This window comes from Notamacropus eugenii, chromosome 4 (genome assembly GCF_028372415.1).
Source record: "Notamacropus eugenii isolate mMacEug1 chromosome 4, mMacEug1.pri_v2, whole genome shotgun sequence".
Classification (NCBI taxonomy): domain Eukaryota; kingdom Metazoa; phylum Chordata; class Mammalia; order Diprotodontia; family Macropodidae; genus Notamacropus; species Notamacropus eugenii.
Genome location: NC_092875.1, coordinates 20,532,325 through 20,559,006, shown reverse-complemented (window position 1 = coordinate 20,559,006; position 26,682 = coordinate 20,532,325). Strand labels below are relative to the sequence as shown.

General features: G+C 45.8%; 1 protein-coding gene across 1 annotated transcript in view; it reads left to right on the top strand.

Moving 5' to 3' along the window:
* The window catches only part of MYO18B (myosin XVIIIB), a 339,875-nt gene that overhangs the window by 155,358 nt on the left and 157,835 nt on the right, over positions 1–26,682 (top strand). Inside the window, exons 24-30 of the mRNA XM_072600101.1 lie at positions 11,483–11,602; positions 12,209–12,317; positions 14,161–14,285; positions 15,843–15,997; positions 22,522–22,645; positions 25,005–25,196; positions 26,463–26,573. Of these exons, the coding sequence (XP_072456202.1) occupies positions 11,483–11,602; positions 12,209–12,317; positions 14,161–14,285; positions 15,843–15,997; positions 22,522–22,645; positions 25,005–25,196; positions 26,463–26,573 (936 nt within the window). The remainder of the gene's footprint in view (positions 1–11,482; positions 11,603–12,208; positions 12,318–14,160; positions 14,286–15,842; positions 15,998–22,521; positions 22,646–25,004; positions 25,197–26,462; positions 26,574–26,682) is intronic.

Below are 26,682 nucleotides of genomic sequence, written 5' to 3'. Positions count from 1 at the left end.
ATGTTAGACCTGGAAGGAACTTTAGGGAATGTCAATGCTAGGAGAGAGAGTTTAACTCATAGAACACAAAGTCAAGAGTGAGAGAGGTTCTTAGAACAAGGAATGTGGAATGTCAGAGTGGGAGGGATCTTAGAACACAATGTCAGGCCTGATAATGGAATTTAGAACATAGAATGTCAGAGATGGGAGCGACCTTAGAACAGGGTGCAGCCCCATCCTGATGTCCCTTTGATTCTCTGACCTCTGCGTTCTCCCAAACAGAGAGCAGGCAGCCAGGTACAATTGGAAGCCCAGACCCTAGGTCTAATCTCTGGTCATGGGATCTGGGTTTTAATTCTGTCTCTGTCCTTACCCCTTCTCTGGGTCTCAGCTGTAAAAATGAGGGCGGTGGGACTCTGCACTAAACATCCCTACCAGTCCAACCAAGCCCCAGAATAGGTGGTGACTTAAGGCTGGTCACTCAGCTGGCCAGACAGTCTCAGAGGTAAGCCACGACCCAATGTGATGAGCCCTATTGTCCTGTATTTTGTCTGTGAATCATGCGATCACAGCATGCCACGATAAAGAAATGTCCATAGACCAATTCTGTCCTTTGACAGATGAGGAAACTGAGGCACAGAGAGGCAAAGGTCTTGCTCAGAGTTGTTTACCTGGTCTCATATGGGGCCAGCAGGCTTAGGAGCTAGCTGTCTTTCCACCATACAGTGCTATGAATCTTAAAAGATTCATAAAGAATGAAAAAAGATCCACCAAAGATCCATAGAGCCTTGAATCAGAAGCAAGTCAAATGATTTTGCCAGTGAGCTTAGAGTGGAGGAGCACGGGGGAGTGGGAGGTGCTTCATGGCAGAAGAGCCATTCTAGGGGTGGCCTCAGAAATTCTGCCCAAGTCATCGGTACCCTGAGACCCCAGCAGCTGATGCCCGGGATGTGTGTTGGAGATTTGTTCTAGGTTTTGGCAAAATCCTGAGTAAACTCCAGAGTCAGCTGCAGGCACGCCATGACCTGAGATTCATAACCTGTGCAAATAGTGCCTGAGGAAGCCCTGCTTGTGTTCTGGTTGTTTGATTTCTTTTTTCTCTGCTAAGGCTGGTAAGACAGGAAGCCCTCCTCTGGTGTCTCCCTTTGGTGGGGAGGAGTCTCTGTCTCTTCTAGAATAAATGATAAACTCTTCCACTTGGCCTTCTGAGCCCTCTATAATCTTCCCTTCACCTACCTTTCCAGTCAAATTTATGGACAGTTCTTGGTAAAAATGAAAATGTTATTAGATATTAATAATGACAATAATAATGGCTAACACTGATATAGTGCCTACCATGTGTCAGGCACTGTGCTAGGTGCCTTTAACAAATATTATCCCATTTGATCCTTACAACATCCTGTGAGGTAGGTATGATTATAATTCCTATTTTACAGAGGAGGAAACCAAGGCAAACAGATAGTACATGACTTGCCCAGGGTCACACAGCTAATAGATGTCTGAGGCACCAGTTGATAAAAAGAGACCAATGAAAAATTGCTTAAAGGAGAATCAGATTCATCAAATTTCAGAAGTTCTAAGCTGCAGAAAGAAAAGAATTGAGACTAGAGAATGTTAGAGCTGGGAGGGATCTTAGAACAGGGAATGTCAGAGCACAAAATTATGACCTTCCACGTACAACATTTGAACAGAAGCTGTTCTTAGAACCTAGAATGTCACAACTTGACATTGGAAATGAGAATGTCTGAAGTTGTCAGACATGAGAGCTGGATTTGGAGTCAGAAGACCTGAGTTCAAATTCTGATCTTACTATTTATGAACCTTTAGGTAAATCATGTCCTTTGGGTCCTCATTTTCATCTATAAAATGAGAAGGTTGGACTAGCTGGCCTTTGAGGTCCTTTCTGGCTTTAGATATAAGATCTTATAATTCTTTTTTTTTAAATTTAAATTTATTTATGTAAATTTTCAACATTCATTTCCACAAAATTTTGGATTCCAAATTTTCTCCCCATCTCTCCCCTCCCCCACCCCAAAACCCATTCTAATTACCCCTATCACCAATCTGTCCTCCCTTCTAACATCCCTCCCTTCCCTTATCCCCATCTTCTCTTTTGTCCTGAAGGGCAAGATAAATTTCTATATCCCATTACCTGTATTTCTTATTTCTTAGTTGCAAGAACAATACTCAACAGTTGTTCCTAAAACTTTGAGTTCCAGCTTCTCTTCATCCCTCCCTCCCCACCCATTCCCTTTGGGAAGGCAAGAAATTCAATATAGGCCATATCTGTGTAGTTTTGCAAATGACTTCCATAATGGTTGTGTTGTGTAAGACTAACTATATTTCCCTCCATCCTATCCTGCCCCCCATTTCTTTTATTCTCTCTTTTGATTCTATCCCTCCCCCAAATTGCTCCCTCCTCCCCATGCCCTCCCTTCCATCATCCCCCCCACCCTGCTTATCCCCTTCTCCCCCACTATCCTGTATTGTAAGATAGGTTTTCATACCAAAATGAGTGTGCATTTTATTCCTTGCTTTAGTTAAATGTGATGAGAGTAAGCTTCATGTTTTTTCTCTCACCTCTCCCCTTTTTCTCTCCACTGAAAAGTCTTTTACTTGCCTCTTTTATGAGAGATAATTTGCCCCATTCCATTTCTCCCTTTCTCCTCCCAAAATATTTCTCTCTCACTGCTTACTTTTATTATTTTCAGATATGATCCCATCCTATTCAATTCACCTTGTGCTCTCTATCTCTCTGTCTGTCTGTCTGTCTGTCTCTGTGTGTGTGTGTGTGTGTGTGTGTATGTGTGTAATCCCACCAACTACCCAGATACTGAAAAAAGTTTCAAGAGTTACAAATATTGTCTTTCCATGTAGGAATGTAAACAGTTCAACTTTAGTAAGTCCCTTATGACTTCTCTTTGCTGTTTATCTTTTCATGCTTCTCTTCATTCTTGTGTTTGAAAGTCAAATTTTCTTTTCGGCTCTGGTTTTTTCATCAAGAATGTTTGAAAGTCCTTGATTTCATTGAAAGACCATTTCCCCCCTTGAAGTATTATACTCAGTTTTTCTGGGTAGGTGATTCTTGGTTTTAGTTCTAGTTCTTTTGACTTCTGGAATATCCTATTCCATGCCCTTCAATCCCTTAATGTAGAAGCTGCTAGATCGTGTGTTATCCTGATTGTATTTCCACAATACTTGAATTGTTTCTTTCTAGCTGCTTGCAATATTTTGCAAGGAGATTTGCTCAATCTCCTTGACCAGGGAACTCTGGAATTTGGCCACTATGTTCCTAGGAGTTTCTCTTTTTGGATCTCTTTCAGGAGGTGATCAGCGGATTCTTTCAATATTTATTTTGCCCCCTGGTTCTAGACTATCATGGCAGTTTTCCTTGATAATTTCAGGAAAGATGATGCCTAGGATCTTTTTTTGATCAAGGCTTTCAGGTAGTCCCATAATTTTTAAATTGTCTCTCCTGAATCTATTTTCCAAGTCAGTTGTTTTTCCAATGAGATATTTCACATTATTTTCCATTATTTCATTCTTTTGGTTTTGTTTTGTGATTTCTTGGTTTCTCATAAAGTCATTAGCCTCTATCTCTTCCATTCTAATTTTGAAAGAACTATTTTCTTCAGTGAGCTTTTGAACCTCCTTTTCCATTTGGCTAATTCTGCTTTTGAAAGCATTCTTCTCCTCATTGGCTTTTTGAACCTCTTTTGCCAATTGAGTTAGCCTATTTTTCAAGGTGTTATTTTCTTCAGCATTTTTTGGGGGTCTCCTTTAGCAAGGTGTTGACCCGCTTTTCATGCTTTTCTTGCATCTCTCTCATTTCTCTTCCCAGTTTTTCCTCCACCTCTCTTACTTGATTTTCAAAATCCTTTTTGAGCTCTTCCATGGCCTGAGCCCATTGAATATTTATTTTGGATGTTTGGGATATAGAAGCCTTGACTTTTATGTCTTTCCCTGATGGTAAGCATTGTTCTCCCGAAAGGATGGGAGAAAATATCTGTTCACCAAGAAAATAACCTTCTATAGTCTTAATTTTTTTCCCCTTTTTTGGGCATTTTCCCCAACCAGTTACTTGACTTTTGGGTCCTTTGTCAAGAGTAGGATATACTCTGGGGATCTGTGAGATCTCAGTTTGTCCAAGGTGGCACAATCAAGCATGTACTGGTCTGGATGCAGAGAGGGATTTTTGTGCCCAGAATCTTAGCAGTTACCTCTCCACAGCCACCTGGCCTCCTGTTCTGCCAAGTCGGCACTAGGGGCTGATTTTCAGATAAGCTGGATGGGCAGGGCCGCCATTCAGTACGAGACAAAGACCAGCTTGGCCAGGACCTCCACACAAGGCTGAGGTAAGACTCAGCTCTTCAGTGCCTCCAGGGGTTTTTACGCTCCAACAATAGAGCGGTCCATAGGGCTGCTGTGCAGCCTCTGTGGCCGCTGCCTGCTGCTGGAGCTATGGGAAGGCCCTTCTCCCTTCCTGGCCAGCTGAAAATACCCCATCATTGACCTTTGGCACCTGTGGATTGAGGGATTTGGGAACCCTGCTACTGGGACTGGGGATTCCTCAACTGGAGATTCCACCCCCAAGGGCTGTTTGAGAGCCACGGGGCCAAGGCTGGGCTGGGCTCCACTCTGTGTCCAGTGCAAGCGACATTTCCCGTGTGTCTTTAAGGTCACCCTGGGCTGGAAATCTCCTCCACTCTGTTGTTCTCCATTTCTGCTGCTCCAGAATTTGTTGAGAGTCCCTCTGTACAGGTATTTTATGGGCTGTGTGGGGAGACCCTGTGTATGTGTGTCTTTCTACTCTGCCATCTTGGCTCTGCCCCCCCTCCACTCCCCCCATCCTATAATTCTATGACCTGGTTGTCGTTCGGTCATTTTTTCAGTCCCATCCAACTCTTTGTGATCCCATTTGGGGTTTTCTTGGCAAAGATACTGGAGTGCTTTGCAATTTCCAGCTCATTTCACAGATGAGGAACTGAGACAAATAGGAGATAGTGACTTGCCTAGGGCCATAAGGTTAGGAAATGCCAAAGGCAAAATTTGAACTCAGGTCTTCTTGACTACAGACCTGGGGCTCTAACCATATTATCTCCTAATATCAGAGTTGAGTTTGTCATTTGGTCCAGTCTTGCATTCTATGAAACTAGAGCCCAGAGAGAATTGTGTTGACCACAGTCACATCACAGATATTAAACAAAGCCTTCCTGGACAAGACTGTACTATTTCTCCTTTGCATGGGTTTAGTTTTGTTCTTTTGGTCTGGATCTATAACTTGGCATAGGGACCGCCCTCCACCAATGCAAATCTACAGTTTAATGTCTTTAATTTCCTGGAAGACAAGGAATTGAAGTGACTTGACCAGGGTCACCCTGTCAGTCTATGTCAGAGGCAAGACCTAAATCCAGGCCTTCATGACCCTGAGGTCAGCTCTCTAACCCCTAGTCAGGCAATTCCAGATGTCTATAGCCCTTGACTTTAGTAAGCTCTCCATTATCCCCCCATGAGGAGCCCCTGACTATACATGATTCCCCAAAAGGGTAAGACATACTGGATAAATCCATCCCAGTTAATACTGAATGCAAAAGGCCAGTCAAGGCTGAATGTCCCTGTGATACACGACTGGCCTGGGAAAGAGACTCCAGTGTGGTCCAGGATCTCGTCGTTGTGGGACTCTAAGCAATCCCTTGTGTTCTCTGGACTCCAGTTTCCCCCTCTGTAAAAGGAAAGGGTTAGAGTAGATTGTACTACTGTACTGTACTGTACTGTACTGTAGACTGTAATATTCTGCAATTATAAACCTTCATTCTCTGCATCCCTCTGAGCATCTCCAGAGTCCCTTGGTTATCATCACTGCTTAACTGAGGAAGGCCCTTCCTGTTGGGCAAATAGCTGGTAAAATCTGCCCATCCCATCATTTCAGGCTAATTGGGCCTTGAGCAACCTGCAAGGACAATTCCCCTGCTTGAAAAAAAGCTCTTCCAGCTCATTTAATTTGCTGTGATTTTGCACACCTCCCAGGCTCTCTCCCAGGACAGTGTCCCCTCACTATCCCTCGACATGCTGCCACCCCTTCTCTGTGCCTGGGAAGTCACTCCTGATGCTACACTGCCTGCAGAACTGGACTGACATTTAGGGGGCTCAGAAAGGGCCAGGTCACTTGCCTCTGTTTACTTGGGCAGCTCTCAGGGATGAGAAAGGAGTGGAGGGCATTTCCCTCCCTTTTTGGCTCAGTTCATGTTCGCTGTGCAACTTGAAATTAATGCCTTAAATTAATTTTGTGTTCCTATTTCTTGGGCTGATTAGCACAAATTAAATTTCATGCTAATTGGCCAAAGCAGATAGAACACGATACAGAAATCTTTGAATAATGCCGATTTTCAAGGGGAGGGAGGAAGTGGAGGGGGGAGATTTGGGCAATTTCCTTGATGCACAAGACTTTCCTCATGTTTTCATTGGGAAGTGATCACATTTTATTTATGGATACCTGTATTGGAAAGTGAAGCTGCCTGGAGCCAAGCCTCCCAGTGGGATCTGGGTCCTGTCAGCATGTTGCCAGCATTCTGTAGGGAGATTGTGGGATTTAGAGCTTGGAGGCCAGATCATCCAACCCTTTAATTTACAAAGGAGGTAGTCAAGGCCTAGCACAAGGAAATGACTTGCCCAAGGTCACCCTTGTGACTAGTGATCATCTTTATTTGTCTCTCAGTTTAAAGCTACACACATGCTGTCCTAAGAGCCAATCAGTGGAGTGGGGAGTGCAAGGATTATTATTCCCATGTTGTAGATGATGAGACAGAGCTTAAACGAGTTGCCAATGGTATGTCCCACAGCTGATCATGGTAGAGCCAGGCCTTTATACCCCAAATCTAGCGTTTTTCCCATCTTACTGGTGAGATACATTTTTCTACAAAACCAGCTGTGGCAATTGGCACCAACCCTTAGACCTGTAAGAATTAGGGGCTGGACATGTGGTTTCATTGATAGAGTCGGGAGAGCTCCCTCAACCAATGCAGCTCTTTCTGCCTTCTCTGAGTCTCTGAGAGTGGGCTTAGGTGACTTGCCCAGGGTTATATGGCCGATATGTGTCCTTTGCAAGACTTGAACCCAGGTCTTATTGGTTTTGAGGTAGGGAAGGTAAATTTGGATGGCCAAAAGATATCCAGTTGACTTGGGTTTTACTGGCTCTGCTCCTTTCCTTTCCTTTCCTGTCCTATCCTAAAACCTTCAGCCTACTGCACTCTGAAGCTGGGACACCAAAAGGCCCTGCCTAAGGGCTCTTCTGGACCGTCCTGGCTTTAGAGTGATTATCAATAGTAACTGTTGCTGTTTCCCTCACAGCCTGATGTCTTTCTTTTGCTTTGCCTCATTAAAGGGGCCATGCCCTGGCTACTTCTTAAACAGGCCTATTCAATGAATGGGTGTTGCCTCACCCTAAACGAGTACCTGCAAATACCTTGGCCTAAAGGGCCCAAGGTCTCCCAGTGCATCCTGGGTCATCTCCAGTCATCCTGATGAATATCTGGCCACTGGATTCAGATGGCTCTGGAGGAGAAGTGAGGCTGGTGACTTGCACGGCCCTCCCTCACTCAAAACAAAGTCAAGTGCAAGTCATGTCATCATTTCTCTGATGGCATGGTCTTCTTTGGCACCTCCTTATGCCTATAACCTGAGGAAAAAATAGAATGGACTAAACTCCATCTGGCTGTGGTCCCCAAAGCAATCCAATGACTACTGCTCTCCATTTCTTTTGGATTTAGTTTCTCTTCCCCTAAGTCGAATAAAAGGAGGGATGGTTTCATCTTTGTCTCTGTATATCTACTACCTCACCTTCCCCAAGTAATTATTCTTAACGCTTATTAAATCAGATTGCACTTGCTGAATTCTGCTTTTTCAAATCAAATCAAATGAGATAATGTTTTCAAAGTGCCTAATACAGTGCCTGGCACATAGTTGTCGTTTAGTAGTTGTTCCTTCCCCCTGCCTTTCCCTTCTCCCCTTCTCTGTCTATGAGAACCTATAAACAATTCGGATTTGGGAGAGTAGCAGGGGCTTTCCCCTGGGCTCCAAGATTCAGAAGGGTAGGGTAAGGAGAAGTCCCTTGTCAGCCTCAGAGGCCTTGAATAGAGAGTCCCAGGGATTTGGGTTTGGCTTGGTCCTGGTGAGTGTACGTTTGACTGTTGGAATAAAGGTGCAGACAGCATGTTCATGAAGTGACAGAAATGTGAGAAGGGCAGCGAACCCACAACATGTCAGAGTTAGGAATCAAAAAGATCTTGGCATAGTAATGTACTGGATAATCGGATCATTGATTTAGAGCAGAAAAAAGGGCCTTAGAAGTCATTGTCATATATCTTCATTTAACAATCAATACAATTTAATAGGGATAGATGTAAAGTTTTACACTTGGGCTCAAGAATTCAACTGAACAAGAACAGGATTAAGGGAGCAAAGTTAAAGAGTTTTCTTTTTCTCCTTCCTTCCTTCCTTCCTTCCTTCCTTCCTTCCTTCCTTCCTTCCTTCCTTCCTTCCTTCCTCCCTCCCTCCCTCCCTCCCTCCCTCCCTCCCTTCCTTCCTTCCTTCCTTCCTTCCTTCCTTCCTTCCTTCCTTCCTTCCTTCCTTCCTTCCTTCCTTCCTTCCCTCTTTCCTTTCCTCCTTCCTTCCTCCATTCCCTGACAAAGGGGCTCACTGAAGGCACAGGTTAAGAAACAATTTCAAAAAATGACAGCTCTCAAAAATATCCTGAGTCATCTCTCTTGCTGGAGGTGTTGACTGCTCACTTCTCAGGGACGCTGAAGAGGAGTTGGGTTAACTGGTCTCTGAGGTTCTTTCTGGCTCTGACAGCCTGTGAATCTGTGGTTAGCTCTGCTTGGCCCCAGCAGGCAGAACCAAGAACTCTGGGTGGAGGCTGCTAAGAGGCATATTCAGGCCTCAGGGAAACTCCTAGCCAGTGAGAGATGCTCAGAAGTAGAGGAGATGAGCTGGGGAAGGAGGTAGAGAGTGCACAGAACCAAGCCCCAGGCTTAGCACAGTGACATCTCATTAGTCCCTGTGGCCCTGAGGGCCTTTCCAATCTTGGGTCAGCAGCCTCCTGCCTTGATTGTACCTCTAAAGAGGCAGCGTAGGGGCTACCCTTGTTCACATCAAGGCCTGTTTACAGGCCTGGTGAACATAATTAGTGATACAATCAGATTAGCTCTCTCTCATCTAGGAATAGCTGGGAGGACCTAGAGGTCTGGAGAATTAACCTTTGCAAGGTGGAGGGAGCTGGGGGTTCGCAGGAGCTTTGATTGCTTCAAGGGTTTGTGAGCTCCACATCCAAATGTGCCTCCTTATGTTCAGATTCTTTTTCTTCTCCTCTTCCTCCTTTCCAGTTCTTCAGATGCCTACTTTTGTTTACATAAATCCCTACTTTTCCCTAAATGTGGTATTTGGGGAGGGAAAGGGGCATGGAGAGCCACACTCACTTGCCTGGCCTCAAGGGACCTTGGGGTTGTTGGAGAAGAGTCACATTAGCTGGTCTGTAAGGTTCCTTCCAGCTCTAATAGCCTGTGAATCTGTGGCTAGCTCTGTTTGGCCCTAGTGGGCAGTACCAGAAAGTCTGGGTGGAGGCTGCTAAGAGGCATATTCAGGCTTAATGGTCAGAGAAAACTCCCAAACAGTGAGAGCTGCTCAGAAACAGAGGAGATGAGCTGGGGAAGGTGTGATAAAATGCACAGAACTGAGACCTGGCCCATCCCTGCCCACTGTGCAGGGACAGAGGGACAGGTGAGGAATTGTGTAGAAGTCATCACCGGGGGTGGGTCTTAGAGGTCATCACCAGGGGTGGGTCTTACAGGTCATCACTGGGGATGGGTCTTAGAAGTCATCACTGGGGATGGGTCTTAGAAGTCATCACTGGGGATGGGTCTTACAGGTCATCACTGGGGATGGGTCTTAGAGGTCATCACTAGGGGTGGGTCTTACAGGTCATCACTGGGGGTGGGTCTTAGAAGTCATCACTGGGGATGGGTCTTAGAAGTCATCACTGGGGATGGGTCTTAGAGGTCATCACTGGGGATGGGTCTTAGAGGTCATCACTGGGGATGGGTCTTAGAAGTCATCACTGGGGATGGGTCTTAGAGGTCATCACTGGGGGTGGGTCTTAGAGGTCATCACTGGGGATGGGTCTTAGAGGTCATCACTAGGGGTGGATCTTACAGGTCATCACTGGGGGTGGGTATTACAGGCCATCACTTGGAGTCGCTAAGACAAGCTTGGTAACAATTCCACCGATCTCTGCCCTAGTCAGAACCCATTTTGAGCACTGTGTTCAGCTCTTGGAATCATAATTTAAGGACACATAAGCTGGAGAGTGTGCAGAAAAGGACATCCAAGGTGGTTGAATGACCTTGAGTTCATGTCATATGGATATTTGGAGAAGAGAAAACTCAGGGGAACATGATGGTAATCTTCAAACCTTCTGAAGACAGTCATGTGGAAGAGGGATAAATCTCCTTGGCCCCAGAGGGCAGAGCAAAGGAGTTTATAAAGAGGCAGATTTTAGATCTGTTTAAGACAATGCTTCCTGACAACTAAAGCCATCTCAGAGTGGAATGGAATGCTTTATGAGGTAGGAGGCTTCCCGTTAGGAGGATTCCCATTTGAATCAAACATCAGTTATTCACAGGGAAGAGATATTGTAGAAGTTATACATTTTCACGCAGGTAAAAATTGACCTATTGCCTTTTGAAGTCCCTTCTGGCCAAAATTCAATGATTCTACAATTGAGTCCATTTTACAGATGTGAAAACTGAGGCCCATGGAGGGGAAGTAGCTTATCCATACATCGCTTAGTAGCAGGTACAACTTGAATCCAGGCCCTTTGAAGTCTTGTTTCTACTGTCCCATGCTTGGTCCTGAAGAATGGCTAGAATCTGAATGGAGACTGTTCTAGCAGTGACTTCTGGGCTTCTCTGGAAATCCCTCTTAGGAAACCCTGACCTCCTAAGTGATGTGAGGGTGGGTAAATGTCTCTCTCTGAACTTCTTTTGGCACTGCTGCTCCAAAGTTTGACTTGAGGTGCTCTTTTTAAAAGTTGTTTGGAGAGGAATATTGGGAGGCTTCAGCTGGGTCCTGGCCCATAGTCCTTCATCTTGTAAAATCTATGCCTCAACTTACCAATAAATCAAATGCGGATGATAACAAAATCCGTAGGGGTTATTGTGAGGATTGATGAAATAATGTGTATTGGGATCCTTAAGGCATTTCTATGTAACAGCTATTATTGCTCCTGTCTTCATTATTATCATCATTATTGTCAGTTTTCTCCAAATAACCCCCTCCACATACATGTATACACACCTGTAGGTGATAACCCTGCACTGCCCTCTTCTCTTCCCCTCCCCCACCGTTTGAGTGGAATTTGGCTCTCATTTTGAGTGTGTGTATATGTGTGTATGTATGTTTGGAAGTTGGGAGCATGGTCTGTGATCATCTCTTCCTGGACTCTCCCCAGATCACTGACCTGACCACTGAGCTCTCTGATGAGCGCTTCAAAGGAGAAGTAGCCTGCCGGGTTCTAGAGAGCGAGCGGGCTGAGCGTCTCCGGGCCTCCAGGGAGATTCAGGAGCTGAAGGTGGGTGTCTCCACCTGCACATCTGGCCTTAGCATCTGGCAAAGGGCAGAAAAATTGCCAAGGTCAGAGGATGAACTCCCCTTTCCCTTCAACAAGCGATCAGTCAGTCAGTCCACAGGCCCATATCAGGCCGTGCCCACAAGGATCCCCTCATTCTAATGGTTGAGATAACATGTCCACAAATAGGAAGATATGATTCCTATAGAGCAATGGAAGTGGAGGCCTAAACAGCTGAGGGGATTAGGAAAGGTCTCCTGATGAAGGTGGTGTTTGACCAAGTCTTGAAGGAAGTCAGAGAATCCAAGAAAGCCAGGAGACAAGGAGGTAAAGCATTTGAGGGATGGGGCACAGCCAGCAGTATCCTGGGAGAGGAGCAGGAAGTAGTCCAGGAGCTGAGCTGTGGAGGGGAGGAATGGATAAGAAGCCTGAGAAGAGAGAGAAAGAGAAGGGCCAGACCAGCTAGCAAAGAAGACCTTTGAATAATAGGTAGTGTAGTTTCTATTTGGTCTTTGTGGACAACTGGGGCAGGAGAGGCCCAAGGGCCCAGGGCATCTGGGTCTTCTGTCCAGCTAAGTTTTCTGTCTTGACACCTTTTTCCCCTTTCAGAGTAAATATGAACAAACACAGAAGAGTCTGGGGTCAGTGGAGAAGCAGCTGGAGGAAGTCCAGCAGAAAATTGAATTATGTGAAGTGGGAAAGTCTCATTCTGGAGAAGGTAAGCAGGAGGTTGGCCCAGGGAGTGGGCCACGGCAAGGAGGAGCCACCCCCATGGCCTTCTGCTGTGCCAGCTCCTTTCTCTTCAATCTTGGGCCTGAATTAAGGAATCTTGGACTCCCATCTATCTAGTACTCTGACTAAAGTCAAAACCATAACCTGATGCCCTGTGCTGCTGAAATCCTCCCTTCCCCCAGTTCTCCAGGCTGCCAGCTGATAGGTGGGCAGAGTGACATCTCTATTGGCTTGTCACCACCACTCCCCCTCCTCAGCTCAGGGAGAGGGAAGAAAGGTGTCGGCTCCTGTCAGAACTGGTGGTCTCCCTTCAGGGCCCCCAAGGGAATCGTGCTCTAGTTATGTCAGATGCATTGGCAGGAATGAATGACTGAGAGGGGCTGCTGCAGGGTAGGGTGATGACAACATGAGAAGCCTGGTTTTCACTTTTCTTCTGTTTGTGCTTTTATCTGTGGTCACCCGGAGGAAGCTTTCTGTGGTGCCTCATTTAGAGTTCTCTGGGATCCACCTTGGCCCTGAAGTATAAGAAGCCCAGGATAGAGAGTCAACACCAAGTTTGGCCAAGTGGCTCAGGTGCAGAATGTGCCTCCTTATCACCTTGGCAGGAGATGAAAGCTAGGAAAGGGAACTAACACCTCGGATGATGGTCATACTTCCAAAAGACTTCATATGATCATGGCATTGGGGTAAATTTAGTAAGATACAATTTAAAAGGTGTTAAACTGGGTCCATAGGATTATAGCCATAGAGCTGGAAGGGACCTTAGGAGTCATCAAGTACAACCCCCTTATTTTACAGAGAGAAACTGAGGCTCTAAGAGGTTAATTTTCTTGTTCAGGGTAACAGAACTGGTAATTGCCCAAGGGAGGATTTGAACTTGTCTTCCTGATGCTAAGTCTAGCACACTATATGACCGAGTCACATTTTGCATTCAAAAACTCCAGAAATATAGGACTTGTTATCATCCATTTTAGAAAAGAGGTCCAGAGAAGGGAAGTTACTTGTTCAAGGTTACATGGTCAGTAAAAAGAGGAGGATTTGAGTCCAAGTCCCCTGGCTATAACCCCAACACTGTTTCTATTATGCTAGATTGCCTTCCATCATATGGTATAAGCTAGAACTATTTACACAGGAAAGTATGGCAGTATGAAATATGTGCCCAATCGATAGAGTTCTGAGAGCCATTGAAATACTTAGATGACAGCTCTCCCAATGGGCTAATGTAATCAGAGAAAGTGTCATGGAGGAAGTGGGGCTTCAGCGAGGCCTTGAAGAATGGTCAGGCAGGCTATCAGTAGACAGAGAAAGAGAAATCGTTACTCCCCTGTGAAACACTTCCCTTTCTCCTGAGAAGGGGTTGTACCCCATAGCCTACCTCTGGGGCTTGAAAATAGAGCTGGAGGGACCTTAGGCAGTATCTTCAAGGAAGTGACTTGCCTCATACACAGAGGTAGAATCCCAGAATGCTTGAGTGGGAAGGGACCTCGGTGGCCACAGAGTACCACCCATATCTAGATAAGAGTTCTAGAACACATCTGGTCAGTGGTCATTTGGCTCCTGCTTTCAAGCAGACCTCCAGTGGGGGTGAACCTGGCCTCTTCTATCATTGGTAGGAAGGTTTTCCCAACATGAAGCCTAAATTCTTCAGGTTTCTCATCTGTAAAATGGACTCGATGGCCTCAGGGTCCCTTCCACTTCTAAATCTGAATTAAAGAGCCTACAAATTCAAATCTGGTCCTTTCTTCACCGTTTTTCACTACTCCTGTTCTGATTCCATGTCCTCTAGCCCCCATGTGCTTTATCTGAGTGCATCCTTTTCTTTTCCACAGCTGATGACTGGCAGACACGTTTTGACTGCGCACAGACAGAAATCGAGTTTCTCCGAAAGCGCCTCCTTTTGTGTGAGGAGAGACTAGAATCTGAATTGTCTGCCAGAAAGGAACTGGAAGAGAAGGTGAGAGAATGCCTGACTAGCCCTGGTCTATTGGTGCCACGGAGAGTGGATGAGAAGATTGATATGGACCCAGACTTGTAAAGGAAATGTCAGAGTTGGGAGGGGCCTTAGAACTTGGATTTTCAGAGTTGGGAGGGATGTTGGAGCTCTAATTAGGGAAGGGTTGAAAAGAAAGAGATCTTCACTAGGAATCGTAATGGTTCCCCAGTTCCATTTTGGTTATAAAACCTTTCATTGCAAGATGAAGAAACTGTTTTCTCTAAACCTATGGTTCCTGGACCTAATCTCTGACCATATCTTGAAACTTTTATTTTTCTGGGAAGGGAGCTTAGTTTTATGGAAAAGGCTCTAGCTTGGGGGGGAGGAAAGCAAGGCTGTAGTCCTCCCTTTGCTCTTGATTCTCTGCATGACCTTGAATAAGGCACTGAGCCCCAGTATTCCTTGATTATAAAAGGAGAGTTCTGGACTCCCATGTCCTGTTAAGTCATTTTCTGATTTTGGGATACGATGTATGAGCAGCCCAAAATGGGAGCAATCAGTGGACTGCCCTAGTCAGGGGAGCCTTCAAGAATGTGAGAGACGGGGACTTCCTTAGCCAAGAAGCCCTTCCTCTCAACTCTGGTGCTTTTGGAGCAGATCCCCCTGGCTCAGTATGGCCAAACTCTTAATGACACATAATGGATTGAGGCCAAATTGCTCAGCAGTCTCCCACCTCCAGGATGGGAGTATGGAGCCATACTTTGCCTCCCAGGCAGATGTTAGATGATCCTTCCCAAGAAATTTGCACAGTAGATAAAAAGAAGGGAGCTACAGGAGGGCCAGACGAGGGGGCAGTCCAGCCCTTTAATAGCTGATTATCAAGTTAGATCAGTTTCCCCAAGGAGAGGGGGGAGGAAATCTTCATGGTACATTAAAAAATAGTAAAATAGCAACCTTTTCTGACTGGTAAAATACAAGAAGGCAGAGCATTAGCTTTCAAATGCTGAATTTAGAATTACCGGCTTCATTAACTCAACATTTTTGCTTATTTAATACAGTTCCTTAATGAGCTGGCTCCTTCAGAGTGGCTTTGCTGAGTTCCCTCCATCCAAACTAGAACATCTGGGGGGATGTCGCCTACTTGAAGAGGGAGGAAACCTTTGCTGACTTTGTTTTCAGGGTTCTTGTCAAACTTGGCCCAATCTCAGTTCCCCTGGGCAGGAAGCTCTGAGGGCTCCCTACTGCCCTGAGGACAAAGTTCAAGCTTCTGCTTTTGTTGGGGCCGTGGTTCAGTCATTTCAGTCACGTCTGAAGACCCCATGGAAGAGATACTGGAATGGTTTACCATTTCCTTTTCCAGTTCATTTTACAGATGAGGAACTGAGGCAAACAGGGTGAAGTGACTTGTAATGCATGGTGTGAGCCTTAAAACTCTCTCCAAAGGCTGGTTCTTATCATCTCTCAAAATTCTCCCATCCAAACTGAAATGATAAGTTCACGAAGGTGCCTTGAGAAGTATAACATGCAGGAAGATTAGGAAGCTGAGGGGGCACTGAAAATGCCGTGTTTTTCTTGTAGCTCAGGGAAGCTCGGAACACCTATGAGGAGGTCAAGAGGAACTCTCATCAGCTGAAGAGGAAATGCCGCAATCTGACTTGTGACCTCGAGGACACCCGAGTACTGCTGGAGAACCAGCAGAGCAGGAATCATGAACTGGAGAAGAAACAAAAAAAGTAAGCAGGGCCATTGACCGCCCCGGGATAAACTCAGTGGTGTGGAAAGAGGAGTAGGAGGACCTGAGTTCAAATCCCACCTCCAACCAGTACTTGTCCTGAGACTCTGGGCAAGTCACTTAATGTCCCTGAGCCTCAATCTGCTCCTCTGGGCATGGTAAGAGTGCCTCCAATATATTGATATAGACACACATATTAGATAGACACACACATTTATACACATATCTGTGTGAATACATGCATGTATTTATATCTACAATATATACACAGATCGATAAGACACACAAACACATAAATAGGTGTATTTATTAACACATATACACATGTACACATTATATCTATATAAACACATATATACTCAATCTACACGTATATTACATATAAATATTTATACACACATATACATATGTTGTGTGCATATACAAACACTCATTTGTATTTATGTACACATACACAGTATCTACATACTTACAGATTTACATGTACAATGTATGCACGCATATATTATATATGAATGCAAATATTTTCAAGCTCATATACACAGTCCATGCACACATATATACATGCATACATACATAAACACATTTACGCACACTTATTTACACATACACAGACATATATGTACATATATTATGTATATACAAGTGCATAACATAGTGCATACAGTACACATACAAGTACATGTCACACATATACATTTAATAGTGAAATGATGAATCTGAGGGTGAGGGTTTCTTGGCTGACATAGCACAAAGTCATCGTTACGACATGGTAGCCAAGAAGAGGAATGTAATTTTTAGTTCTATTATGAGGGACAAAGTGTCCAGGGCTCGGAAGGTGATTGTCCCACTGAACTTTGACTTGGTTAGACCAGGACTGGAAGGCTGTGCTCAGTTCTGGGCAGGATGGTTTTAGGAGGATGTTGATGAGAGTTTTGGGGGGAGGAAGAGCCTCTGGGTCTGCCATATTGAGGGCCAGCAGAAGGGAATGGGGATGTTTAATGTGAAGGAGAGAAGACAAGAGTGGAGGGAGAAAGCATCTTGAGTACATGAATGAATGAACGACCAAAGGGCACATATGAAGTGCTGACTATATGCAAAGAGCCAAACTCCTAGCCGAGCTCCAAACAGAAGAGCCCAGATAATCACTGCTCTCCAGGTTCACACTGAGGAGGTTTCAGCTTGAAGTCATATGGAGACACCCTGTGGTCCTTGGGGTACAGTAGGAAGCAGCTGGTGACACCGCTCTGCTAGTAGCATTGTCATTAATGAGGCCAGGTGACAGTGCTGGAGACATCGGTGGGGGGAACTTTTGAGGCTAGGTCTCTAGCTGCTGTGGCCACTGACAGGTTTGCCAGGGCAGCTGTCAGGTGACATCTCCTCACTGGTTGCTCCTGGGAGGATGGCCATCAGGGCCAGCTGGAAGGAGGGTTCTTGGTCTAGGGCATGGTCCTACTCTCAGGGCTCGTGGGTTTCCCTGACCTGAAGTTGTATTGAGAGGAAACAACATTCATCAATTGGTCAATGTGAAGCACCTACTGTGTGCCAGGCCGGGTACTGGGGAAACAGAATAAAGTGAAACAGGAGCTTTCATGCTGTTAAGGGTGGGGGACATGTACATATATAGACAACTGCAAAAGAGATCGGAGATTGGGGGCACTGAGACAAAAGTGAAACCAACAGTCTCTGTTCTCAAAAAGCTTACATTTAATGTCAATGAACAATTCCTAAAAGCTATTATTGTTCAGTCATTTCTGACTCTTTGTGATCCCATTTGGGGTTTCTTGGCAGAGATCCTGAAGTGGTTTGCCACTTTTCAGATGAGGAAACTGAGCCACACAGGGTGAAGTGACATGCCCTGGGTCACCCAGTTACTGTTTGAGGCTGGATTTGAGCCCGGGTCTTCCTGACTCCAGACCTGCTGCTCTGTCCACTGTGCCACCTAGCTGCCCCAAGTGCTGGGGATGCAGGCAAAAATGAAAATAAAGGGTAGGGATGGAAAGGAGAGCTTTGAATGCCAAACCAAGGAGTTGATATTTTATTAAAAGGCAAGAGAGAGACAAGGGAGCTTCTTGAGCAAGGCAGGCTTGTGTTTTGGGAATAAATGTGGTAGCAGGCAGAGAAGGAGCTTATGTTATGAAGGGAGGAAAAAGCATCAGTGAGTCAGTCAACAAGCACTTTTAATGTTCCTATTATGTGCCAGGCACTGTGTTAGGCCCTGGGGATTCATAGACAAAAGCTGAAGTAGCCCCTGCCCTCCAAGAGCTTGTGGGATTTGGAGTGATAGACATGAGCATGTTAAGGGAGATGCCTTGGGGCAGAAGTCCTGGGTTCCATTTCTGCTCTCTGCCATCTGCGTGATCCTGAGCTAGTCACGTAACCACTCCGTGCTTTATTTAGGCAGCTCTCTCAGGCTTTGCTTTGGCCAAGCAGGTGAGGCTCCTCAGGGATGATGGTCTGGTCCAAAGCCAAATGCCAAGCAGTAATCTGAGAGAAGGGTGGGTGTGGAGAGGCTGGACATCATCAAAAGCTGTAAGGACTGAGACTCTAAGAAAACTAAGAGGCAGAGAGGAGGATACCAGAGAGCCTGGGGGAGAGCATGGAGGGTGGGGTCTGGAGGGCAAGAAAAGCCAGGGCTGAAAACCTCTGGGAGCTGGGTCTAGGGGTGGGAGGACCAGAAATAGCTCCAAGCTGGCTTATGGGTTCATAGTTTCAGAGCCTTGGGAGGCCAGCACCTCCATTTTGTAGTCCAAGACAGTGGAGGCCAGAGAGAAAGAGACCTATTTCCAGTTAGTTATTCAGATAGAAAAGAGCAGAGCCAGGATTTAACTGCGGGGCAGGTCTCTGAGTCCAGTGCTCTTGCTGCTGCCTAAGGGAACAGCCCTCATGAACCTGAAGCCAGAGTCCAGACAGAGGAAACAATTTCTGGAACCAACAGAGAGGTAGCAGGGCATGTGAAATTGGGAGTCAGAGGTCCTGGATTCAAATCCCCATTATGTCACTTGCTGCATGACTGGCCACATCATTGCTTCTCCCTGGCTTTCCATTTCTTTATCTGTAAAATGAAGAGGTTGGACCACATAGGCTCTGGGGTCCTTCACAGCTCTGTATCTGTGACCCTATGTTCTTGCCCTTATTTGGGCAAGTCAACTTAACTCTTTGAGCCTCAGTTTCCCCACTTGTAAAACTAAAGGGTTGGACCAGATGGCTTCTGAGGTCTTGCCTACCTCTAGTTTTATGAAAGCCAAAATTTCCCCCAAGATGAGGGGAAGATAATGACTGGAGCCAATCCTTCCCTCCCACCCCCCACCGCCCACCAAAGGAAGTTGCTTTGGTTATCTGTGAATGACTCTCACATTGGGAATCTAGTGTCCAGATGTGTAGATGGCAGCTGGATCTAAGGACCAGACCACTGGGGCAGGACACCCCCCGCCCTTGTCCAGTTCGGACTCTTGGCACAGATGGGCTTGTCCTCCTTGAGGCTTGCCTACTCTGAGCCAGCCCAGCACTAGGGTACCTGGAGCTGTTGGGATGGGTGTGTGCTCTCAAATGATCAATTGTGTAGGAAGAACTCCAAGCTGGAGGGAGGGTTAGGGCTGCTTACCGACTTAGAGAAGGAAGAGATTACCAAGGCATCCCTTTGTGCTGTCAGACTGGTGTGCACCTCAGTGTTTACTGTAAGTGACTGTTTACCAAGAGGCAGCAAATTGAATTTGTAACTCCACTGAGGTGTGCCGACATCGAACCTGAGCATCAGTCCGCTCTCAGCCCCTTTTCTCCACCCAGGAGTTTGCCTTTCCCCTGCTCTGTTTTCTCTTCAAGAGGATGAGGAGCCTCTGGGAAGTCTTCACATCAATCTATTCATCAATCAAGGAGCATTTAAGAGCCTACTATGTGGCAGGCTCTGTGCTAACCAATAGGGGATTTGAATAAAAATGAAAATTCCTTTGCTGTCAAGGAGTGTACCTTCTAGCAGAGGAGACAATATGTCAACACATAGTGAAATGGTGCAAACAGACTCAGAGATATTTAGCAGACATCCATCTCCCCTTTCTGGACTTCTCTGCCGTTCCTAATGGCACCCTACACTCCAGATTATGCCAGATTAGGACATCTCAGAACCCTTTTTACCTGAACAGAAATCTGCTTCACAACATACCTAGACATTGGTCATCCATATAACATTTCAGCTTTGAGGTGGGGGTCTCCCGGATATTGCAAGGCCTTACCACACAAGACTGGCTTGCTCGGGGTGGAAGATCAGACAGCAAGCCTCCAGGTGACCTTCAAGATACATTGTGTAGATGGTGGGCCCATCTATTGGACCTCCCCAGTCTGGACCACCATCCATGCTCCATGCATGGGGTACAAAATGAGATCTCCAGGATATTCTGGTCTAGCTCCCTGTCCCTGTTGGCTCTAAAGCTCCTTGAAGGCTACTGGCCCAGAATGGACCCCAGGCATCTACCTCCTGTTGCTATAGTGACAAAGTGGGTCATAAAGGTCATACCCAAGAGCTGATAGAACCTGTTGACCTGAGTCTTGAGGGAACAACCTTCTGGGGGAATGACTTCAGTGGGACTTCTCACGGCCCAATCAACTGACTCTGTTCCTAATTCGGAGCAGGGAGTCAGGCTTCTGGGGAAGTAAATAAATTTGTGTTTCCAATTGCCTGGTCTAGCCTTTCATGGTTGATCAATGAGTCACGGAGGGCAGTACCTGGGGTGGCCATTCACGTACTTCCAGAGGTGGCATGGAGGGTCCCTGACTAAGACACTGGCAACCTGGAGCTCGTTCAGAGGAAGCTGGCCAGGATGGTGAGAGGGCTGGAGAACATGCCAGATGAGGACTGGTCAAAAGAATGGGGGATTCTTATCCCTGAGAAGAAAAGACTTAGGGGAGGGAGGCATAACAGTTACGTTTGAGGATTTGAAAGACTGACCAGTGGAAAAGACTTAGCCCTGTTCTGCCTGGCCCCAGGGGCTAGAGCTACTGGGAACTGGAAAGGGCTGCCTCTAAAGGAAGTCCTTTCTTCTTTCTGGGAGGGGAGAGGACATCAGTTAGAGGTGGGTCAACCACTTACAGAGGATGTGATCAATAGAAGAGATTCTGAAACAGGTACAGGCTGTCCACTGGTCAGTGAGCATTTATTGAGCATTTATTGTATACCAAGTTGGACTAAATCACCTGTGAACTCCCTTCCAGTGCCGAGATTCTGAGATGTAAATGGTATTAGAAATACTGTCATTCCCTACCTTCATGGAAGGTTGGCACTAGGGACTTGGTATTGCCAGAGGCCAAGGAGGAAGTTTCTGTGAGGTCTTAAATTTTGACCTAGAAGGGGCCTTAGATGGAATCTTTTCCACTACCACCCCTGCCCCAAAACTATGCTGCCTCATGGTTTCAATGAGAGCCCAGTGTTGGAATTCAGACTGGGACTGGTGTTGGAAGTCTGGGTTGAAAACCCAACTCAGCCTTAGTTTAATCTATAAAATGGGAATCCCTTGAGGTTCCTCTGTGCATGAAATATATAATCATAATAGTAACTATAATAAAATAAGAGCTAGCATTTATATAGACAGTACTTTAAGTTTTGTGAAACTATTGACATCTGCTACCCCAAATTTGCAGTCCTCTGATACTATTAAAGTTGCCAGGATACCTGGAAATGTTGAGTTATTTGTTTTCTCCAAGTGAACCCACAGACACATCCATGGGAACCATACCCTTCTCTCCCTGCAGGGCTCTAGGCCTGGGCCAGCTGTGGCAGGCATGGTGGGCTCACCCTAGTCAGTTTATTTGGTTTAGTGATGAATGAGCCCCTGCCAGATTGAAAGGCGGCTCATTCACAGCTTGGGGGTCCTCTTCTCTCTGGAGGAATGAGGACTGATGTGGAACAAGACCTTGAATCTACCACTCATGGCCTCAGCAAATGTTCTTCCTTCCATCTGGGGCAAGAGCCACCTCGCTGAGGTATTCTGAGTTCCCTGAGGGTGAGGAGGAGGGTCGTAGCTGGTGTTAGGTGTCCTTCAAAGACGCAACATGGAGGTGGTGGAGAGTGTGTTGGAACTGGAGTCTCAGAGACTGGGTTCCAATCCTAGCTCACCCACAAACTACCTGTACAAATTTGAGAAAATACCGTGTGACCCTGAGGAAGTCACTTAATCTTGATTGTCTCCTGGAAAACAAAACTAAAAACAAGCAGAAAATAAATTTGGGAAAAATGGAGAGGCTGGGTAGCATGACCTTGAGCTCTAGCTTCTCTGATTCTTCTGGACTTTAGAAATGCCTGTCTTGAGATTACAGCTATGTATTTTCACATATTACATGTATATATTGTAACTATATATTTTTACACACACACACACACACACACACACACACACACACACACACGGTGTACCCTGAATCTGCTCATTTCCTGACATATTCTCTCTCCATCTTTCCTTCCCCTTTCTCCTCCCCTCCTCTCTTTCCTCCTAGTTCTATTGCCATGAAGTAGTAACACGTGTTCTTTTCCTACAGGTTTGATATGCAATTAACCCAGGCTATTGGCAAATCGTTGTTTGAAAGGGGCCTTCGGGAGAAATTGTCCCAGGAAAATGCTAGTATCCGGTGGGAGTTTGGCAAACTTCAGAGCAAGTTAGAGGTAAGCAGAGAGGAAGAGCCTCGGGCCCTGGGGGCCAGTGATTTTTCTGATTCAAGTAGAAAAAGCTAGACACGAATTGTACACTCTCAGAAAGAGGAGGTGAATAGTTTGGGAAGGCCTGTGTTCTTGCAAAGGGAGAGGAGCATTTACTGTGCTCTAAAGTGGCCCAGTGGAATGGGTAAAGATTTCTGCAAGCACCCCATGGAATCTTTGTTTTCCAGCCCCTGAGAGGAAGGGTAGTTTAGTGAGTTTAGTGAACAGGCAGTAAGGAGACTGACTTATTCGGCTCTGCTTCCCTTCCCTCACATTTACTAAGTTGTGTTTCCTGGTCTCATTTAGGAAAAGAGTAATTCAATTCAATGTATATTGAATTGTCCTATATGTGACAGCAATATGGCATGTATCATGTGTTGGCCTCGGGATGAGGAAGGATCCAGGTCCAAGTCCTGCCTCTGACCCACACTGTGGGACCCTAGGCAAGTGACTTAGCCTCTCACTGTACCAGGCAGCTCTTTAAAACAATGTTACAGAGAGCTTCTGAGTTGTGCTAGTGGAGGGAGTTTCCGTACTAGGAGTCCCCAGGGGTAAGGAAATCAATGCAAAGTGAGGCTCATAGGATCACTAATCAGAGCTGAAAGTGACTTTAGAGGCCAGTGAATCCAGCCTCCTCTTTTTATAGATGAAGAAACAGAGCCAATCAATTAGTCAGCCAACTAGCTTGTATTAATAAGTGCCTACTGTGTGCCTGGTACTGTGGATACACAAAGACAGAGATGAAACAGTCCCCATCCTCAAGAGGTCTATATTCTCATGGGTTCTGGGAAGGTTTTGGGACTTGGTGAATGAAGGTCACAAGGGCTGCTTGTGCAGCAGCAGGAGAGTCTGCCTTGGACGGACACCTCAGAACATGAGTGGCCCAGTGACATCATGGATTGGAGGGTTTGACCCATGTCCTTCCATAGATAAGCCAACCAATAATTCCTGTCCTTAGAGACGAAGCAACATATCCACTGACAAACTGATCCCTAGCAAATACAAAGTAAATGCAGGGATTGTGGAGAGGGCTGCATTAATAACTGAGGGAGTTAGGAAGCTGAGTCTGTGAGCGTGCCCAGAGTTCCAAAAGGCAGAGAGGACAATGGAGACCATGGTGGGGCATGATGGACCAACAAGGCACAGAGACGGGAAATGGAATCTGCAGGGAGTGTACAGTATACAAGGTACACACAGGAAAGGCAAGGCACTACAGGCATATCAAGAAGCTGAGGAGAAAAGACTAAGAGACACGGTACAGCCTCATTTCTCCTCCTCCTGAAACCCATCAATGGCTCCCCATTACTTTTAGAAAATATACAAATTCCTTATCCTTCCATTCAAAGCCCTTCGCCATCTGGCTCTTACTCACTGTCCAGATTTAGTTTGCATTATGCCCTTTCATGTAGTCTATGTTGGTGATGTAGAAAAAGTGCAGTTGATTTGTCGTCACTTGCATTGGACATGATGCTGTCATATCATTTGGTTGATGCTGAAGACACATTTTGGAAAAAGGAAAGAGAGAATGATTGGGTGCCATCCCTCATCTGTTTTCAGGTTTGCTCCTCTCTTTTCAAAGTTCTATCTTCATGAAAGCAGTGCTTGGTTTGTCTGAAAGGATGGCTTCTCTGGAGCTAACATGACCTTTAAGCAGTTCTATGATCCTGTTTCTGAGATTCCAGGGTGTAGAAATACTGAACTGAGTGCATGTGGCATTGACCCCCTCCTTCCCTCTCCCTCCATTTGGTTTCCTTCTCTCTTTTCCCATGACCCTCTTCCCACCATGCCTAGACTCTTTCTGTAACTGACTTCCTCAACACTGCCTAAACTGGGTCTCATTCTATCCTAGGTAATATTTGTCAATCATCTACCATCTGAACTCTGTCCTAGATAAGGAATTTCAGAGTAGGAAGGTACCACAGAAACCATCTTGGGTAACCTATACTGAAAAATAATCCTCTCTAAAATATCTCTGACAAGTGGTTATTCAGTTTCTGCAGCAAAAGCTACTTGTGGAGGCCAGTGGCCCCACTCCAGCACATCGCTTCACCTTTGTGGTTCGCTTCTCCTGATAGCTACTCTGGAGACCTTTTTCTGATGACAAAGTGCTTCATATATATTATTCAAATTGATCTTCGTTGGGCCTCATTTTTCTTATCTATAAATTGGGGATAAAGTATCTACCATACTTCACCCTCCAGGCTGCCAGGGGAATCCAGTGGGAGGACTGGCACAGTTATGAACCTGTAAAGTACCATTAGCTCTTGGATGCCCATGTCCCCTGTGGCCTTCTCGGTCCAGTGTCTGAAATGTTTTCTTTCCCCAGGATAAGGAGCAGGAAACTCTGGGTCTGAAACAGAAGCTTGAGATGCTGAAGAGTCAAAACCTTGACTTAAGGTCCCTTGGGGTAGAAGCCGTGGATGACTTACAGAGAGAGCTTTGGGACCTGAAGACCAGCACCCTGGAGCAGCAACAAATTCAGAATGAGCAAGAGACTACCATTAAGAAACTGGAGCAGGTACAAAGGATCTCCCATCACTTCTTCCCTTCCTCTCTCCTCCCAGCTGGAGGGTTTGCCATTTCCTTCTCCAGCTCATTTGACAGATGAGGAAACTGAGGCAAACAGGATGAAGTGACTTACCCAGGGTCACACAGTAAGTTTCTGAGGCCACATTTGAACTCAGGTCTTCCTAATTTCAGGCCTGGAAGCATTCTATCTACTGTGCTATCTATCTTCCCATTATTTAAGACCAGACCTGGGATTTCGTGGGTATAGGGAACTCCTGAAGAGAAAGCTCCCTCAGCAGTGTAGATTAGCACCTTTTTGTTTTGGTGACTTAGATCCTTTTATCAAGTTGCCTGGGGCACAAAGGGCATGTGATCTACCCAGGGACACACAACCAGTTTGTGTCAAAGCTTGAACCCAGATTATTCTCCTTCCAGTGCCCCAGGTTGCCGCCCTAGAAATTCTGAAGGCAATTGACCAGATGAAAAGAGACATCCACTTCACCACCCGCTGATTGGACTTTTGGCATTTGTCCATCCATGTATTCCCAGAGAGGAGGAAAAGCCCTAGTTATTTTCATGCAGACTAACTTTAAAGTTTGCCAAATGCTTTGCTTACACGATGTCATTGGAGTCTGGCAGTGACCCTGGTTCTAACCACCTGGGTGACTGTGTGAAAGTTATTTAGCCTTCCTGATTCTCAAGTTACTCATCTGTAAAATGGACAGGTCATTTACAGGGTAGATGGCCTCAGATTACTTCATGGCTTAAAGTTATGATCCTGTGAGCCTGTGAATGAGGCAGCTACAGGAACTCTTATGTGCCCATTTTGCAGATGAAGAAACAAGAGCCTTGAACCCAGGCGTTTCCCAACTCTGAGCTCAGCATTCTTACTAGGACACTCTGCTGTTTTTCCTTGCAACTTAGAGGACAGTTTGAAGTCTGAGCACAATAGAAATACAAGAGGTTTCCTTGGAGCTGGGTCTGTTTTTTTTTTTTTTTTTTTTTTGTGCTTAGAGTCAGGGAAACATCTCTGGAAGCTCCATTAAACCTTTCAGGTCTCATTGCACAGGTGTAGCAGGAACCCACCCACTAGAGGCTGGAGTCCCAGAATGGTAATTTACTAATGCTGCCCCAGGAGCTCAAATGCTAGCTTAGCTTCGTCACTTACTAAGCATCTCCACAGGTAGCTTACCGAATAGGAGAACCTGGCCCTGTGTTCATCTTGATTACTCATGCCCCTCCCTTGATGTGGCTGTTACTTTGGGTGCCTCCACAGCTACGTGTTCAGTTTGAGTTGGAGATCGAGCGGATGAAACAGATACATCTAAAGGATCAGGAAGACAAGGAGGAAGAGTTGGAGGATGTGCGCCAGTCCTGCCAAAAGCGGGTAGGTCACGAGGTGCCTAGGAGCCTGCAGGGCGGAGCTCCTTGTAATGCCAGAGCCTGGTTGGCTGGACAGAGTTTTAGCAAGGCACCTGGAAAACTGCATTCTGAAA